At 41.9% G+C, this 19,363-nt stretch overlaps 1 protein-coding gene across 10 annotated transcripts in view; it reads left to right on the top strand.

The window, feature by feature from the left end:
• OSBPL3 (oxysterol binding protein like 3) overlaps positions 1-16,850 on the top strand; it is a 103,906-nt gene extending 87,056 nt beyond the window's left edge. For all 10 annotated transcript variants that reach the window (XM_088653492.1, XM_060280714.2, XM_060280717.2 and 7 more), the window contains 11 exons: positions 1,918-2,052; positions 2,570-2,663; positions 4,461-4,711; positions 6,011-6,148; positions 6,960-7,023; positions 9,267-9,345; positions 10,667-10,811; positions 11,136-11,280; positions 12,618-12,744; positions 13,159-13,281; positions 14,692-16,850. In XM_088653492.1, coding sequence (XP_088509618.1) covers positions 1,918-2,052; positions 2,570-2,663; positions 4,461-4,711; positions 6,011-6,148; positions 6,960-7,023; positions 9,267-9,345; positions 10,667-10,811; positions 11,136-11,280; positions 12,618-12,744; positions 13,159-13,281; positions 14,692-14,788 — 1,398 coding nt within the window. In that variant the 3' untranslated portion in view covers positions 14,789-16,850. The remainder of the gene's footprint in view (positions 1-1,917; positions 2,053-2,569; positions 2,664-4,460; positions 4,712-6,010; positions 6,149-6,959; positions 7,024-9,266; positions 9,346-10,666; positions 10,812-11,135; positions 11,281-12,617; positions 12,745-13,158; positions 13,282-14,691) is intronic.
• Positions 16,851-19,363: the final 2,513 nt, after the last annotated feature.

Below are 19,363 nucleotides of genomic sequence, written 5' to 3' on the forward strand. Positions count from 1 at the left end.
AGAGCAGCTCACAACAACTATTTGTGGTGTCCTTCACCCCCCCCCCATGGAATGCCTCTTTGCATTGAGTCTGGATATAAATGGCAGCAGTGAATGGGACACGAAACCTTTTTACACGATGGGGCTGTGGTTTAATATTGGGAGTTGTGTGTTTGTTTTTTTGTTAACAGCTGGACTATACTAACATATGGATACCCTCCCCAGAACCTTTGGGTCACAAACAGGGAAGAAATGGAAGAGGAAAGGGAAGAAAATGAGGAGTTGTAGTGATGTTTTCTATGGCATAATAGTGGCTGTTACTGCTATGTATTGCATTACACCAAATCTATTGGTTGGTTGATTTTTCCATTAAAAAGAACCATATTAAGCTTTAGACATTGTCAAACAAACAAGAAACATATGTTTTTACCCATCCTACTTTGGTAACAGCACCTCTTCTCCTTTCATGAATGCTTTGATCCATCATGGTGTATTTATTGATAAAGGTAAACCTAGCAGTTCAAAAGCACACCAGTGCAAGTAGATAAATAGGTAAACAGGGTTTCCGTGCACTCTGGTTTCCGTCACAGTGTTCTGTTGTGCCAGAAGCTGTTAAGTCATGCTGGCCACATGACCCAGAAAGCTGTCTGTGGACAAACGCCGGCTCCCTCGGCCTGAAAGCGAGATGAGCGCCGCAACCTAGTTGTCGCCTTTGACGGGACCTAACTGTCTAGGGGTCCTTTACCTATTTACTTTCTTACTTATTGATGCTGAGCTTCTCTTGCATAAGGCCAAATCTAAGAATCCTAGTAACTTACTTGAAAGCCAACAAAAAACTTTCGGTGATATAGCCAAGGCTCATGGAGTCGAGTGTTCCATGTGCAGTTGGACTTTAATGAGTTATTTTAATAATATGTGTAGTGCCAAGGCCTGGCACATCAAATAGCTCTTGATAGTTAAGTGACCAAATTATCAGAACTAAAACAGCAAAGCTGTCAAGTGGAAAACACTATTGTAAATGCCTTTTTAATAGAAAGAAACATTACAGATAAGCTTGTGGATAAGCTAAGGACGTCACTTTCAATTAGCCAAGTGTGCTGCTTACTTCCCAATCAAAATCTATAAAATGCACCATAGAATTGTAGAGTTGGAAGGGACCTCCGACAGATGCCTTTTTTGGGGGGGGGTAAAGAACCTTTCATTGGCACGAAACAATTGCCCAGATTTTACCCACCTCAAGTCTGTATAAAATGAAATTATGAAGTAGCCTTCCCCGTGCAAATATTGTTGGATTACAGCTCCCATCATCCCCAACCATCAGCCATGCTTGCTGATGCTGCATTTCGACAAGTCAACACAAGTTGGGATATTGATAGTACACCTGCCAAATTCTCTGTGGCGGACAAGAGGAAAAGGTTTTTTAAAAAATGATTAAAATGGGAGCTGCCTTCTTCCCTCCCTCCCTTCTTTTCCCCTTTTTGTTTTGTAAAACCAAGCAATTAGCCTGATCTGATGAAGTGTTGGGGCTCTACCACTTTACCGAGCATGTGTCCTGTTTTATTTTCACAAGGGACGTGCAGACTCGTAATCTGGGGGACCGGGTTCGCGTCTCCACTCCTCCACATGCAGCTGCTGGGTACCCTTGGGCTAGTCACACTTTTCTGAAGTCTCTCAGCTCCACTCACCTCACAGAGTGTTTGTTGTGGGGGAGGAAGGGAAAGGAGATTGTTAGGCACTTTGATACTCCTTCGGGTAGTGATAAAGCGGGATATCAAATCCAAACTCTTCTTCTTCTTCTTCCACTTTCAATGCAGAAGGTCCGAAATGCGACCCCTGGGAGTCTCTGCCAGTCAATGTAGACAAAGGGGAACCCCCTCCTCCTTCTGTATTTAACAATGAAACTTTCGCTCAAGGCTCTTTTCCGTCTCTCATTTGCAGGAAATCTCGGACGACGAGAACAGGGGTCTAGTTCACCAGCTTTCCAACGAAAGTCGGCTGTCTATAACGGATTCGCTCACCGAGTTTTTTGATGCTCAGGAAGTCTTGCTGTCTGCCAGCTCTTCAGAAAACGAGGTCTGGGCACCGGTGTCGGAAGCAATGGTCTCATGTCGCTTGTTTCAAAGCTGTTTGACCTTTACCATCTTTGCACACTAATTGCAAACCCAGGGTAGCAAGTGACATGTTATGTACCTTTCAGAATACACAATTATTTATCGCTGCTAGGTTTAAAAAGGATTTTTAAAGAGGGGAGGAGGGGGTTGCAGGAAATGCTGCGTATAGATGTTACCATGGAGGTTGTTTTGTTTTGTTTTTTAAAGAAAGCTTATGTTCAAATATTATTTTCCCTGTGTCTGTCTGACAAATGTTACAAAGGTGTGTGTGCGTGTGCAATCTAGGGATGTGTATTTAGGCTTTTGTTTTGTTCTTGACACACACAAGTATAGTCCCTAACAGCAGGGTTTGGTTGTTGCAATATCAGTTTCAAACTTCATGGCCTCTTTTTATCCACTTTTTCAGTTTCCCAAATACTGTGATGGTGTTCTGCATGTTCCTTTTAATCAGAATGAAAGCGTATTTCCTTCCACCTCAGGTATCTGATGATGATTCATATGCCAGTGATGTGAGTGATAACATCTCCGAAGACAACCTAAGTAACGACATAGAGAATGAAAGGCAAACCCTCGGTAGGAGTTACAGATTTCTTTGCGGTCTGTCCTGGGGGTTTCTGCTTTCTCTTTACCAGAAACTTGTAGTGCAGAAAGGAAGGTGCAGATGCGTTCAGGATTGTGTTTCCTTTTAAAGGATTGTTTTTGCAACAGTGAAATGGCACACAGTGATCTCTCCCCATGTAGGAGAAACCACCTGTACATGGAGGGAATTTAATAATAATAATAATAATAATAATAATAATAATAATAATATACCACCCTATACCCGCAGGTCTCAGCGTGGTTCACAACATAAAATCACAACATAAATGCACAAAATACATAATATGAATAAAAACAAGAACCACAGAGCTCAGAGGTTCTTGCCCTGCCTTTCCCATCCCTGTACAATCATACACAAATCCTTCATCCCTAGTAATGGCCTGATGCGCTGCAGCACACGATGCCAAAGAGGGTGGGGGGAGGAACATAGCTCCATTGACTACCGTGGCATTGCTTCCAAATGCACAGCACTTAAGTGGGGATGGATTGCGCCCCAAGGCCTTAGTCCACTAAGCATGCAGCAGTTTTCGGGTCAGCCGGGGGCAAGAACGATCCCCAGGCATAATGCAGGAACAAATCCAGCCTGTCTCTTCCATCAGCGTGCAGCTCTAGGGAGTTCCGACAGCCCTTTCCCGACTATTTATTACGACTCGTGTCTTGGAGACACTGAGCACATATTCAGAGTCCAGCAGAGATAAAACGCAGACGGAGCCAGGCTGAGGTTGTGTACTAAAAGCTTCTTTATTAAGCGTAAGGCAGAACAAAAGAAAACATGTCTCCTCTTGCTGAGAGAAGCCCGAAGGAAAAACAAACAAACCCAAACAGAATACAGCAAACATCCGCTCCCGTGATTCCAACAATCTTCGCTGGAATGCATAACACAGGCATGTGACCTGCGCAGTGAGAGCAATAGAAACCTAACAGCAGTTACCCACTTTTGTGACACAAGGCCCAGGTGCTTTCATTCCCCTTCCACTTGATCAAGAGGTGCCAACTACAATCAAATATGGCGGGGCAGGTAAGCCCGCTCCCCCCTCCAAACATGATGGATCACAAGACTTGGCACATTTTAATGGCAATACTCACCAACTTTGGGGAGGCCCAGCCCCCTCAAATATTTTATGGGGGGGGGGGCAAAAGGACCTCAGCCCTTAGGAGTTGGGCTCCTATGCACTAGAGTTACTGGTGGTTGTTTTATCTTTCTTCACAAAGGAGGCAAAACAAACAGAACAGTCCAGAGCTATCAAACATATATGCTTTCCCTGGAATAAAAGGTCCTGCTTAAAATGTGGCAGGGTGTTGTTGTTGTTGTTGTTGTTTTATAAAAAGTGTAGCTGATAAAACACATGGCACCTTTGGGATTCTTTCCCATGGTTCTGGGCTGGCAATTGGCTGCACTGGTCCCATGTTGCGCATCGTTGGTGCTGGAATTTGAAAACTAATTTCCTACTTGAATACACAGAGATGATCTTCCCAACTGAGGCAAAATTAAACACTTGCTTAAAATGGGGTGCAGTTCAGTTTCAGGGAAACAGATGGTGGGGTGGGGATAGAGGTCCAATTTGGTGCAATAGCTGAGGAGTCTCAAATTCCTGCACAGCTATGAAACTTTGCTGGTTGGTCTCAGGCAAGCCATTGTGTCTCGGCATAACCTATGTCCTTCTCAGGACTGTGTTGAAGGGAAGCCTCTTTGCATTTTGCTACAACTGCAAAAGTGTGGATATTAACCATGGGATGTTGGCAAATTTAATCCGGGCCTCTGTCTTCTAGACAGTGTTCCCGACGACAGCTTGGAATGCCATTCCAAGCGGAGGACGTGTCTGCCGGCTCCGTGTCCCAACACTAGTAACATCAGCCTCTGGAACATTTTGCGGAACAACATCGGGAAAGACCTCTCCAAGGTGGCCATGCCAGTGGAGCTGAACGAACCGCTGAACACTTTGCAGCGTCTCTGTGAGGAATTGGAGTACAGCGAGTTGTTGGATAAAGCGGCACGTACGCCCAACCTGTTTGAGAGGATGGTAAGAGGAAATTAGGCTCCCTCGGCAGCCCTAGAAGGAAAGTGAGTTCTCTTTTGCATGTCCACAGGCATGTAATGGTTCGTGGATCAGCTGTCAGGAGCGAGCCAGCCAGCAGTAAATCACACCAAGTAAGTGGAGTTAACGCTTTAGCAGAAGAAACAGGAGATAAGCACAGGAACTCTTCTTCGGTAGGTCTTGCCCCTATGAAGCAGTTGCGGAGACTGAAGATTCCTGCCTTCCCTCAGTTGCCTTTGTCCCCTCCTCTCCAGGGCTTTTCCCAAGCAATCTGAGACTGTGTCTGTGTGCCCGTCTCTGCTCCTTCCCCTTCATCTCTCTCCTGGTCCTGGGAAACTAGGGGTGAGGGGAGCTTGGCACAGCAGGATGGGGAAACACCCATACCTTTTCACCAGCCTGACTCATCTCTTCCTCTTGGCCTCCCTCTTCCCACTCGCATGCTTCAGCTTCTGCCTTGGATTCTGGACATCTCTCTGCCACAGACTCTCCCAGCTCGCTAAACCCTGCTTACCTCTTCAGCTTCCGACACCTCCCCTTCCTAGTCTGCTCTCTCTTCTCTCTCTGACCACTCATCGTCATCCCACCACCCATCGAGATGAATCCCGAGTGTGTTGGATACAGTAACGTATAAACTGTCCCTTAGAAAATAACCAACCAGTTTCCCTCTGTTTCTTTGTATTTGCCTTCTGGAAGCTATTTGTTGGTGTTACGATTGCAGGGTGCCTGGACCCCCCATGAAAAGCACAATAATCTGTTTTTGCACCCCTTTCATTCTGTGCATGAAGCAAACATTCTGGCTGCCATTCAGAAAAATTCACGCTGACAGCTCCATCTGCCCTCGATGGAGCTTTGACATGGTTTGTCATGGGAGTCTATCTCTGCTATTTCTATGAATTGGTCTGGAGATGCTTATCGTGCTTTTAATGAGAATGAAACCATAATAAAAATCCAGTAGTCATTTTATTCATTGCAATGGAATTCAGTTCAAAACAGCCATTTAATTTTTGTTTTCTCCTTAAAGTCTATTGCAATTCAGGAACTTTAGTGTCATTCTATAAATACTGAGTCATGTTCCCATGCTAAAGATATTGTTCCAGATTGCAGGAAACATATCTGCAAATATTAAAATTGCAAAGTAGGGAGAAATGGTGTCTGGAGTCAGTGTGAGATCAAAACACCCTCCCAAAAAATATATCATTTTTTTTAAAAAAATCAAAATGCAACAAGACATGACACATACCCCTTTACTAATGACCAACATAATATAATGTCTTCTGTTTTTAGGTATACGTGGCTGCTTTTGCCGTATCGGCTTATGCATCTAGTTACTACAGAGCTGGAAGTAAGCCATTTAATCCTGTGCTTGGAGAAACCTATGAATGTATCCGAGAAGATAAAGGCTTTCAGTTTTTTGCTGAACAGGTACTACTTTTCTGTTGTGGTCCAGGCTGAAAAATTTGCTAGTTCTGATTATGTGGCAGGAGGTTAATTTTTATACTGAATGGCTTCAGTCAACTTTTGCATGCATACATAGCTTGAACTGTTGAGCTTGGTTTATGTTTCTTGTAACGCAGAAATGTTACTGTTTCTTTTCTGTTATTTAAATCTGTAGCAAATTTCCGTAAACCACTCCAACCCGATTAAACACTTCTCAGTCTATATTTCTCTAAGGTGAAACAGACATGAACTTCAAAAGGGCACATTATTACTCAACAGGAAATACTTCGCTTTTTCTCAGGCCTGATCCTTATCCTGTACTAAATAACACTCTCTAACAATAGCTCTGACTGGAAACCAAACTGACATTCAGCTACCTTCTTTTGGTATTTGTGTTTCCCTGCATCTTTATTTTATTTTATTTTAGGATTTATTTTATTTTGGGGTTTTTATTTCTTCGCAAGTGACTTGATTTAAGACAGTTTATATACCGGCATTTATTTGTTTTTATTATTATTATTTTAAAAAATAGCAGTCCTCATTAACTTCCCATTCAAATGGGAACTGAATACAAATTAGTATTAATCGCTTTACACCCGCTCTTCTGGGTTGTTTTTTAAAAACATTTTTTAAAATTGTTTCGTTATCCATATCCAACACTGGCTTTGCTATCACAAGCTCCCTCTTGTGGTCAGTGCTGTGCTTAAAATAAAATGAAACTATTACAATAATTCATGAGAGAGAAATGGAAGCCATTTAAAAAACCAAAAACCTGTAACTTTTCCCTTCCTCTTAGGTCAGTCATCACCCACCTATATCTGCATGTCATGCTGAATCTGATAACTTTGTGTTTTGGCAAGGTAATTATTTAGCTTATTCTCTCCAGTTTTTACTTGAATGTGAAGGGAATCTATAAGCTCAAATGTTAGTGGCAGATGTTAGTGCAGCTTCAGGTGTTGTGCTAGCCCTGCCAAAACATCTGTTTGTATGGCATTGTGGGGAAACACAGACATTGGCATAACAAACATATGTATCCTCAACCTTGGCTAACCTCAACCAGCCTTCACCAACCTGGTGTCTTCCAGATGTTCTGGGCTGTAGCTCCCATCAGCGATGCTGGCTGAGGCTGATGGAAGTTGTAGCCCAGAACATCTGGAGGACATAAGGTTGGTGAAGATTCTTGGCAGTCTTGGACTTTAGGATGTAGTGAACCATCTGTAAATTGTGACAGCTTGATGTAGCCAGTTTGGAAGGGGGTGTTGTTTTAGAAATGGCTGCTTACCGCCTTCCCAGTAAGTGGTGGTTGCAGAACCACCCAGGTCCCCTTGCTGCATGACGCCATCTTTGCAGCCGTTGCTGTGTCCCCTCGTATGGCGTGGGGGGCCCTTGGGTTCCCACGAGAACCCTCGATTCAATAGCCAATCTGCGGCATCTCAGGGAGGCAGGGCTTGGGGAGTGGACCTGGCTGAAGCAGGCTTCACTCAGGTCCACTTCCCACCTATTTATCTTGGCCATCCCTGCTTGCAGCAGCGCAGTCGGCCGGGAGCATCACATTTGTAGTGTTCATTCATTTAGCCCTCTCTAGATGGGAGCATCGGGGTAAGGGGACTCTGTAGCTGGGCACACAATGCAATTGATATCATCTTGCTACCATAGATTTGAAACTGGTCTGTGGTATCAATACTACTCTACAATATTTGTGTGTGTGTGTGTCTTTTTAAACACACACAGAAACAATGTAATACAGTGGTACCTCTACTTACGAATTTAATGCGTTCCGAATGCACATTCGTAAGTCAAAAAAAACGGTAAGTCGAATCCCATAGGAATGCATTGGGAGAAAAAATTCGTAAGTCGAAGCAACCCTATCTAAAAATTCGTAATTGGAAAAATCCTATCTAAACCTCATCCAAGATGGCGGACGGAGCTCCATTCGTAAGTAGAAACATTCGTAAGTAGAGTTATTCGTAAGTAGAGGTACCACTGTAATGGGCTTTTACAACATTATTTGAAGAAACCAATAGGAAAACGAATTCTTGCCCGTTTCCCCAAACATTTGAATTTAAAGCAATTTAACACTGCTACGCACTAAGCCCTATTGAGTTTACATTTGAACAGCACCGAGTGGATTGCACTCAGGGAAACGAATGCAAGGACAATTGGCTTATGCTTAAGGCTTCTGGAAACCTCCACTACTTAAGACACTGAAGTATTGTATTCTCTGCTTGTCATAAATGTTTCAGATGACTTTGTTGTATAAAACAAGAGTCCGGTTCCAATCTCCAAAGAGGAAAAATTAAAGCATCTAGCCATATATGCTGTGGTTATACGAACTGCCATGATTTAGGAATCATGATATGTTTGCTTTAAGCATCTTAAGTCAGTATAATTAAGTGTCACCAGGCTGAGTTCTGTTCTGATTCTATTCAGCACCATTTGAAGCTTAGGAGCTGTGATGTTACAGTACTGTAGTGAAATACGAAATTTCACTATAGAGTTACATCTGACTGCAAATCCGTAAATATGCAATGAAACGTATACTGTAGTTTAGTGCAAAGTGAATGAGCCGCAGCAAATTTCAGGCTCATGCACTCCTCTATCCTCCTTCAGTGTGGCTTGTTCAGATTTTGGTGAACCATGGTTTGTTGTGTTATCTGGACTTACAAGCTGTGGTTTGCTTTAGTTATGATTCATTTCAAACAAGTCGCTTCCAGCCATGGTTTCTGAAGCTTCTTGTTTTAAAGTAACCATTGTTATTATCAGCCACAGTTTCAGGGCTGCACGATACACCAAGCTGTGTAGTTAACTAAGAGTGAAAGCAAAAGCTTCCGAATTCATCCTCGTGGGTGACTGGGAGCAGAGAGAGAATCCATGAGCTCCATGTTTAGTGTGATTGCTCACATACCACTAAACCATGATTTAGCATGATATTCAAATGCAGCCACTGTTTGATACCTTTGTCAACTTACATTTATTGATGGTCTCAGGCTTAAAGTATAACACTTAGTAAACAATTCAACTCAACAATAGCAATATGTCTTTGGTGTTAAGGATGTACTTAGTTTATTACTGATTTTTTAATTGTTTTTTTTTAAAATTTCAGATATCAGATGGAAAAACAAATTCTGGGGGAAATCCATGGAAATTGTGCCAGTTGGTACAACACATGTAATTTTGCCAGCGTAAGTTCTGTAATTGTATGCAGGCTGTATTCTACAGCTCCGGGGTTGTCAAAACGCCTTTGGCTCAAAAATCTCCATATTTTTCCCCACTTTCCGTAACCTAGCAAATCATATGGTGCCATAGAGAGAATTATATGCATAACATGTACACAAGATACTTACTATCAGAAATTATTTTAGCTAGGAATATCTGGAACTGAACCTGGGACATTTTCGGTGCATGGAAAGTGTATGCTTCACCACTTTTATGTAAAGCAAGTATAAAACTAAAGGGGTCCTACCATTATGGGCTCAACATTCTGTAGCTTATAAAAATTTCACCTGTTGAGCCAACAGCTTAAAATTTATCATCCCATGATCAAAGTTTGTGAATGTGGCAAATTCAGACTGATCTGATAGAAATTGCAACAGGTTTGTCAGTTTTAAAATGGCTACAAATTGACTCATTCACCCTTTTTTAAACAGGCTTATCGTATATTACTTTCCAATTTTGATGAAAACTATATATGCACTTTATTCAGGTTTATTGAGGAAGGCCATTTCACATTGGTATGGTGAAGATCTGTGCAGCTGTTGAAAAGTTGTTAAGGCTTATGGCAGCAACTACATGCAAAATATAAGGGGTTGCGTATGCAGTTCAGTTCTGAAGGGGAAATTCTGCTAGCACTCCCAATATTTGCTGAGAGTGCCACCTAGTGGATGCCATGTGCAATGCTTATTCCTTTCATTATGTGTATGGCAGTGTACTGTAATGATTAGGGGATGTGCACAATTGAAATCTAAGAAACTTGTGGGCAGCACAACCCCCAACACGCGAACACGTTGTGACCTTCATCATAACCCCACTGCCCACTTGCACTGCCATTCCCTGTGCTCCTGTACCGACACAAGCATGAGTCAATTCTAAGGAGGATTCCTCCAGGAATACAATAAAATTCAGGTGCTTCAAAAGGCAATACAGAGCCATGTGTCTTACCTCTTTTTAGCTTCTGTTGATTTTATTAATCTTTTGGATTTTTAAAAATATCTGTTCTGTTTTTATTGATAAATTTAATGTTTTATATTTTTTCAAACCAGGTTTTCTTAGAATCAAGTGGTATATAAATTTTGCTAAATAAGATAAATAAATTTGCTATCCCCAAGTGCAAGTTTTCTATCTTGGTGAGATATTTTCTCTCTTTGCTTTGTCTTTCCTTGTCTTGGAAGGGAATCAAAATGGGATATTCAGGGTGTTTGAGATGAACGTTTTAAGTAAAACCATTGATTTTATTAACTAATATTTTATTTCAACATGAAATCACAGTCCTCTGTTTTCTTCTAGCTATAAGGACCATTATGAATGGAATAAGGTGACATCTTGCATTCATAATATATTAAGTGGACAGCGGTGGATAGAACACTATGGGGAGATCATAATCAAGAATCTGAATGACCACAGCTGTCTCTGCAAACTTACTTTTGTAAAGGTAATATTAAAATTACCTTGGATGTTCTCAAGAGTCTGTGCCATTGAATTTAAAAAGTCAGTAAGTTTAGTAGCCAAACTGCGGGAGGCAGTGCAAGACAGGAGTGCCTGGCGTGCTATGGTCCATGGGGTCACGAAGAGTCGGACACGACTAAACGACTAAACAACAACAACAACAAGTTTAGTAACAGAATTTCCTGGGCAATGAGGATGTTGAATAATATCATGAGGTTGTAAGCTTACATGGTCATTTCTTGGCATATCTATAGGAGCAAGCTAATTCACATTTTTTCCCTGATTTTGGTTTTGCTCATTTTATCTCCAGACAAAATACTGGAATCACAATGTACATGAGATTGAAGGAAATGTTTTGGACAAAAATGGAAAAGTAGTACATCGTATTTTTGGGAAATGGCATGAGAATATATACTGCGGAACACCATCTTCGCCAAAGTGCATCTGGAGAGCAAGTTAGTGACCAATCAATCATTTTATTTTTATACACGTATAAAGCATTTGCACTCCCTACCCATGCTCTTCTATTGACTGCCACAATCTAGACACCTTAAGTTTAAGTACATCCTATATAATAATGTCCAAGTTGTCCCTGCGTCCAGTTGTCCCGTGTGTCCCTGGGTCACTGCGCATGTGCCCCAGGGATACAGGGATTGGACAGCAGAGACTGCGCGCGCGCACTCTCCCCCCACTCTGCCTCCTCCAACCGCCGCTCCCGCCGGACACCGCCTCACTGCAGGGCACGTCAGGGAAGCGAGGGTGGAGGCCGGCAAAGGCCTCCTCACAACCCTCCCTGGCCGTGAGGAGCGGCGGTTGGAGGAGGCGGGGGGGGAGAGTGCGCGCGTCCTTCCTGTTGGCGGCTGGGGGAGAGGAAGGAAGGAGGAGAAAGCAGCGCTTTCTCCTCCTCCGTTCCTGTCCCCCTGCCGCCGACAGCAAGGACGGGTCCCAGGGTTCGGAGAAGCGCTGCGCAAGCGCTTCTCCGAACCCTGGGATGTCTGCTTCCTGTCGGCGGCTGCGGGAGAGAAACGGAGGAGGAGAAAGCAGCGCTTTCTCCTCCTCTGTTCCTGTCCCCCTGCCGCCGACAGCAAGGACGGGGCCCAGGGTTCGGAGAAGCACTGCGCAAGCGCTTCTCCTAACCCTGGGATGTCTGATTCCTGTTGGCGGCTGCGGGAGAGGAACGGAGTTGGCGGCTGCGGGAGAGGAACAGCAAGGACAGGTCCAAGGGTTCGGAGAAGCGCTGCGCAAGCGCTTCTCCGAACCCCAGGATTCTAGCGCCCGTTATTGAACGGGCTGAAAACCACTAGTTTTACTATAATTCTTTACCATGCTATATATTATGGATGGAGTCTTGTAATGGAGAAATCCATTATAATTCACTATAAAGAACTGTCTAGATAGGTTTAAGACATTGGCCATGGTCATATGCAGATAATGCTCAACCATGGCAAATAGTTCAACTGAATCTATGGTTAAGGGTTATCTTCAAACCAAAGCATAGCAGTTGAAAACAAAACAGGAATGAAAAACAAAAAATAAAAATGGGTTTTAAAAGTGCATAGAATAAAACCACAGAGACACATAAAATCCATTGTTGTTAATTTTAAAAACTTGTGGAAAGGCCTCTTGATGTCTGAATTACCATAACCAATTTTGCCTGGCAAACATCCCTTGGAGGGAGCTCAGAGACAGGGGTGTTGCCACAGAAATGATGTATGTAATAATTGCTCTAAAGCCATGAACTTATGAATAGATTTGAGCTGGAGAAAATAATCAAGTACATTTTTATTTGCAGATCCAATGCCAAAAGATTATGAACAGTGGTATGGTTTCACACAGTTTGCATTAGAATTAAATGAATTGGACCCGCTCACTAGGCCTCTGTTACCATCTACTGATACCCGATTTAGACCAGACCAAAGGTATTTTTATTTTATTTTTGGATACAAAAATTAAGTTTCCTATTGTTGAATACATACTGAGGCAGCACTTATTATCTTGCATTCTTCAGAGGCAGGATGTTCATGTGTTGTGCCCATCGTCAAGGAAAATCAGTTCTTACCGGTCAGTTTTTTGGGAAGGACAAAACGGGAGTAGAGATCATTACCTGCCTCTGAAATGTCAGGGTCCCTGCCCCCACCCCTACCCCCAATTATTATTATTTTTGAGTTCTGGAATCAGTTCACTGGTTGTTTTTCACAATCTGTAGCCTGGGACAATGATCTGGTTGTTGGTTAAAAACTCTAGCTACTTCACAGTTTGCAGATACTAAGCTAAGGAAGCCACAAAATAAAATGCCAACAATGCTTTGTTCTTTTATTGTTACTTTATGGCAGGCTCCTAGAGGAAGGGAATATTGAAGGAGCAGAAATACAAAAACAAAGGATTGAGCAGCTACAGAGAGAGCGGCGGAAAGTTCTAGAAGAAAACAATATGGAGCATCAGCCTAGATTTTTCAGGTATTTTTTTAACATAGCAGATTTCTTTGCTGAAATGTCTGCTAATATGCTAGAAGAGTGGCACAGAAAATGATCCACAAGATCCCGCTTCATAGTTCATTTCTCAGAATACTTACCTAATTGCTAAAGCCATAATTTTATTTATGTCTTGTGGCTGAAACAATGGGCTAGGAAAACCAGAGAAATTGTTTTCTTGCGGTGGGGTGGCTGAAAGCTAACTCGGAAACATGTTGGGAGAAGTGAGGAACCAAGGAATAAATGGGAAATCCTGTGGCTCTCTAGATGTTGTTGGGCTAAAACTCCAGTCATTCATGTTGGCTGGGGCTGATTGCTGATGGAGCTGAATAACAGCTCAAGGTCCAGGACACAGCTCCCAATATCCAACTCATGGATTTTTCCTGCAGAAACATTGGTTCCTCATCACTGCCATACATGATGGCATTTTTGAATTGCCTAGCTAGTTTAGGAGTTGGGCATACAGTTGTACCTTGGATCCCAAATGCTTTGCAAGTCGAACATTTTGGCTCCCAAACACCGCGAAACCCGGAAGTGAGTGTTCCGGTTTGCAAACGTTCTTTGGAACCTGAATGTCCGACGCAGCTTCCTCGGCTTCTGATTGGCTGCAGGAGCTTCCTGCAGCCAACCGGAAGCCACGCCTTGGTTTCTGAACGTTTTGGAAGTCGAACGGACTTCCGGAACGGATTCCAAGGTACCACTGTACTGTGATGGTGGTTTCAGTTCTAGCTATCAGAAGGTGATCATAGGGGATTACTGTTCCACGTCGTGAGGTTTATTCTGTGGTGTGCCACAAGATTCAGTCTTATCCCCTATGCTCTTCAGAATCTACATGAAACCTCTGGGGAAAGGGATTTGGGATAAAGTATCATCAGCATATACAACCCTATACCTAATTTCAGTATTCCAGGTGAAGTGTTGCATGTCTGTATTTGAGATACAGTGTGGGATCCAATGAGATTAATCAACTGAAGCAGATGTGGCAAAGGTGTGCAGTGTGAAAGGTCCAATTGATCGGGAAGTTGGTGGTTCTCTTGCTTAGATAGGGTTACACTCGCAGCTGGTTCCCATGCTTCTGAAATCTCCAGTGGCAGCTGAGCCCAGGAGTTCAGTTTTGGCAATATAGCTTGACCTGCCAACTGCTACCACTTTTAGAGAAGCATAATCATTCATCATTAGCCACTACTGAGTGTGTGAAATGTCATACTCAGACCAGGGAAATACCAGTTAAAATCCCCACTCAACCTGAAGCTGGTTAGATGTCTAGCCTTACTTTGCAGGGTGGTTCTGAGGATTAAATGGGGTGTGGGAGGGATATGAATGCCACACTGAGTGACATAAGGCATGCATGTTCACAGGAGAATTTTTAAAAAAGCTCTGTTAATTGTTTGACAGGAAATCTGAAGATGACTCCTGGCTCAGCAATGGAACTTATCTAGAACTTCGAAAAAACCCTGGCTTTTCCAAGGTGGATAATGCTGTCTTATGGTGAAAAAAAGAGGAAATACGAAAAGGACATTGTAGCTGCTATTTCTCTGATTATGGAAATGCTGCGTTTCACCATAACCTTCTAGACTCCTGCTTGATTTAGATTTTTGACAAGCACATTTACGTTATTCTGTTTGTCTTTTGCTATTTTGATAGTAACCACGATTTATTTGAATGTACAAAAAAACTCTAATTTTCTTTACATATATATTTAATAAATGATGGTTGAATGTTATCTCTGAAAGAGGGGGTGGGGTGGGGAAGAGAGAAGCTTTAACACTATTTTTTCCAAAGGATAATGCAAGTTTAGATTTAATGCCTTATTGAGTTCTGTGACAAACAGTATTGGCCAGGAACCTTCAGCTGCACTATAGTAACTGAATGGAGGCAGCTGATCCCACCCCCCAAGATGTCAGTAAGCTAACCAAAGCCAGAGTGAGTGTGTTTCTGTCTCTTGCCTGGGATTCCATCTCAGTGACTGATCTTTTTGGAATCTTATTTTGTAGTTTGGATTTGCTTTGTTTTTGAAGAGATGGGCAGAGCAATGCATGCCACGAATCTGGAGGGGGGTTGGACGAGATGGAGGTGTTCCTTCACCCAGTTCTGCCTGGCTGTGCTGGGCACTGCTACTATGGAGCAGCTAGCTGCACCCACCTCGACTGTGGATGAGCGGAAGGCCCTCCTGTGGAACCCCTGCTGGCAGTAGCTGCTATATATCCCCAAAACAGGAGCAGAGCTGCATCAGCTAAGGACCCCCTCGATCCTCATCCGGTGCAGCCACCAGTTACTTGTGGAAATGGGCCCAATCTGGGCCTCTCTGTTGTACCAGCCTGGAGCTGGTAGAGTAAGGAAGCAAAATTGTCGTTGTCCCTCCCCTGGCTGCCATTGGGCTCTGGGTGTGGCCATTGGGCTGCTCTGTTTAGCCCTTCTGTTTCAGCCTGCTCGTGGTTTGGATTGCTCCTGTTCTTTTTACTCCATTAGGTAACCTATTCCAAGAAATAGCATTGATGGTTCTATTGCCTTACAAGCAAGCAAAAGGGCACAGTCACCTAGGAACTTCTCTTATGCCTTGTTGACCTTTACGGAAGCTGGACCAATGCAGACTTCAGCAGGGCTCGCACAGTGGAAGTTCCAAGTAGAACATGTCCCAGATTTGTACAGTGTGTGTATATGAACCGTGCTGTGTAGACTGAACTTTTGAGGCACAATCCAACCAAAGTTAGCTATGGCTTAATTCATATTAAAACCCAATAGAGAAGCTGTTAGTTGAGAGCAGCTACCTTTTCTCAGAAAGTACCATTTGGTTAAATGCAATATAGTGGTACTCCTAAACAGAGCTTGTGGGTAAAAAAAAAAAAAAGACCAAATGGAAAAGAAACACGGTTTTCTTTTGGGCTGACAATATCTTTACAGAGCATGAACTCTTTATTTCATTATTCTGGTTTGTTTTTAATAAGAAGATCCTGCTAGACATTTTTTTTAAAGCCCTTTTTAACTGTTTGCAAAGTAACTAATTGTGATTAAGAGACAGGTGTTTTCTGAAATAAGATTTCGGTATTTTCTACCTCTTCTGAGCAGCACATTTATTATCTTGTATTATTAAAAAAAACCATCTGCCTTAGATACAATGTATGGAATATATGATCTTCCTTTACCTGTTTAGTGTTTTAAGGTAAATTTTTGTCTTGCACTAAAATGGTTATGTTTTTCCTATATCCTCTCTATGTATTCTAATATCTTCATGAGCATATTTAGCATGTTGAAGAAGGAATCCAAAGTAGACAAAACAGCACTTTGGAATGTAGGTGGCAGTCTTGTTTGTTTTGTTAAATCACAGATTTAATATCATGATAAACAGGAAACGTGTGTGCAGAAAATTAGTCTGAAACACATACTTCTATAAGCTTTCGGGTCCATTGCCTACAAATTGATGGGAGAGTGGTCCTGGTTTACAGTGTTGAATGGTACCTTCTGTAAATTAGTAAAGCGTTCTTTCTTCATCTTAGTATGTAGTACATGTCTTGCATCCAAGTGCTGTGAACAGAAGTAAAATACATTAATTTGAATATGTGTACGGAGCTTTTCCATGTGTGAGCTGCCCCAAATCACTTATGGCAAAGGGAGCAGCTCTATACAAGCATTTTGTCCCAAATGGTTTAGAGCTGTTCCTTCTAATAAGCAAACAGGTTCGGGCAGAGTTTTGCCTGCGTACTGTATAGCGCACAACTAGATCATAACTAATTTAAATAGACACAAGATGCATGAGGACGAGCATTCGCAACGGCACAAGCACACCATCATACAAAACTAAAGCTAACATACAAAACTAAAGCCAGTCTGTTCTGCAGATGCACATTGATGGAGTGGCAAAATAGAAAAAGTTAATGACCTTCTGAACTCTCCCATTTATATATGCCTAAGCAGAAGGGAAACCAAATTTTAGCAAAACTTCATAAACTTTCCATCTGAAGGGGGGTAGAGGGAACCCCTCAGACGTCAGTTAATAACTTTTCCATTTATTTATTTATAAGATAATCCATTACAATAATATCATGTCTATCACTCAGCACAGCAATTGCTTGCTGCCTCATTAAACACAGGGTCAAACTAGGCACTATGTTGGCCCCATATTTGTGCCCTTAACTGCAATGGTGTTGTTGTTTCAAATTGGGATTATGGAGAGCGAGGTAATGCCCCCCCCCTATACTAGAGTCCCAATGTGAATTGGGGGCCCTAGATCGATATGGAGATAACATACCAGGTTTTTCATTCATATAAAGCAATGGCAATTATTCTAACTTTTCTTCCCCACACCCTTGTATCCACATAGCAATTTACTTGCAGCGTCTCAAAGAATCCTAAATTTTTAATCAGCCACACTATTCGACAGTATCACACAATTATATATATATTTACACTAATTGACATTTCTTGTAACTTGTAATTTTCTTTTGGACAATTCCTTCTAAAAAAATGTAATTATTTTCCAGACATTTTTTCCCCATTTTTGGACAGGTTCACTCTTTCACGTACAATCCATTTATTTGTATATCATCTCTGGCATAAATCATATTCCGTGCTTAACAGCCAGTTAAGATTTGGGTATTTAATTTTTTCTTGCACTTTAAGAAATGTCGCTGCTGCTTAGCTGGTTTCCTATTGTCTTTTATTGCTTTGTACAGTTGAAATGCAGTTTTAAAAAAACCAAAACATTTAATGCAGCTTTTAAAGAAACCGATAGATACAATAATTGTTCATGAGCCAAGAGCTTACTGTAATGCATGCATTAGTCAGTTAATGCTGGGATAGAACTCTAGGCTCCGATTCAAAAAGGAACATTGCTCTGTGCATTGCTTCAATTTTTGTTTGCTAGATTTTGTTTTAGTTTTTTAAAAAGAAAGATTTGCACACCCTGTGGGTCACCATGTTCATTTCACTGTTTTCTCGATTGCACATACATAGAATGGGGAACTGGATGCATGATGAAACAGTCATATGGACAGTTCCTCACACACATTGCATCACTCATGACAGATAGCATCATTTCATCTGACCTTTATCACGTTGACACAGGGCCGTAATTTCACCTTTTACACACATATCACCCAGTCTTCTGCAAAACCCATAGCTTTTCTTTTTCAAAGGAGGGCAGAGCTCATGAATGCAGCAATTGAAATTGAGGGTTTAATCACGTATTTTGGTGATCTTTTAAATATTTTCAGCCTGATCGCCTCTTATTCTCCTGAGTATATGCATATGGTAAGAGGAATTATCAGCCCACCTCACTAGAGCTAAACGTGGCAGGTAAATATGCCAACGATCACCACCACCATAGTAATTCTGGATATTAGGCAGCCTGATTTCCCAATATTTGGGGGAGGATACTCAAGTATGGTGCAAAGCCATGCACACATCATTTGGTGCTGTCTTAGCCCTTCGGATCCAGTTATGTAATTGGACTGGTCCCACACCACTGAAATTTAGAAATAAGTACTATAATTTAATTAGAAAGTCAATACATCTTATAGTGGAGAAGACTGACCAGGTGAGCTATCCTGCTGTCCAGGTATTAATCATTGATGAGCAACTTCAAGGTCTTCTCTGCTCTCCCTTCTTGTGGTTCCTAAATCTATAAAACAGACTAGAATCTGACAGTCTTTCAAATAGAGGATTCCATTTTGAGAAATAGGGCATCCTATCATTGGTAACCTTGTCTGGGGTGTGTTAACTGACCATGGCTACAATCAGGTGGGGTACAATCATGTATCCATCTATCCCAACTCTTATTTTTGAATTAAATTGTTCCGCCATTGTCATTATTTTGTCATGTTCATTCTATGCTTTGTTCAAATGTACCAAGCACAGAATCTCCTCAGTTTGGGGCTGGTGCAGATTTGATGTATTGGATAAGTAAAAGTTGGCTTTTTCTACGGGTCTACAGTTTTTTCTGTTCACTATTACCCTGTATTACATAAATATACAGAACAGTGGAAGTTCTTTTTGTTTGGAAAAAATATGTAAGGGAATTTCTTGTATTCTCTAAACCATCTAAAGTAGTTGAAAGAAGAAAAATAACAGT

This window comes from Zootoca vivipara, chromosome 11 (genome assembly GCF_965207765.1).
Source record: "Zootoca vivipara chromosome 11, rZooViv2.hap1.1, whole genome shotgun sequence".
NCBI classification, from domain to species: domain Eukaryota; kingdom Metazoa; phylum Chordata; class Lepidosauria; order Squamata; family Lacertidae; genus Zootoca; species Zootoca vivipara.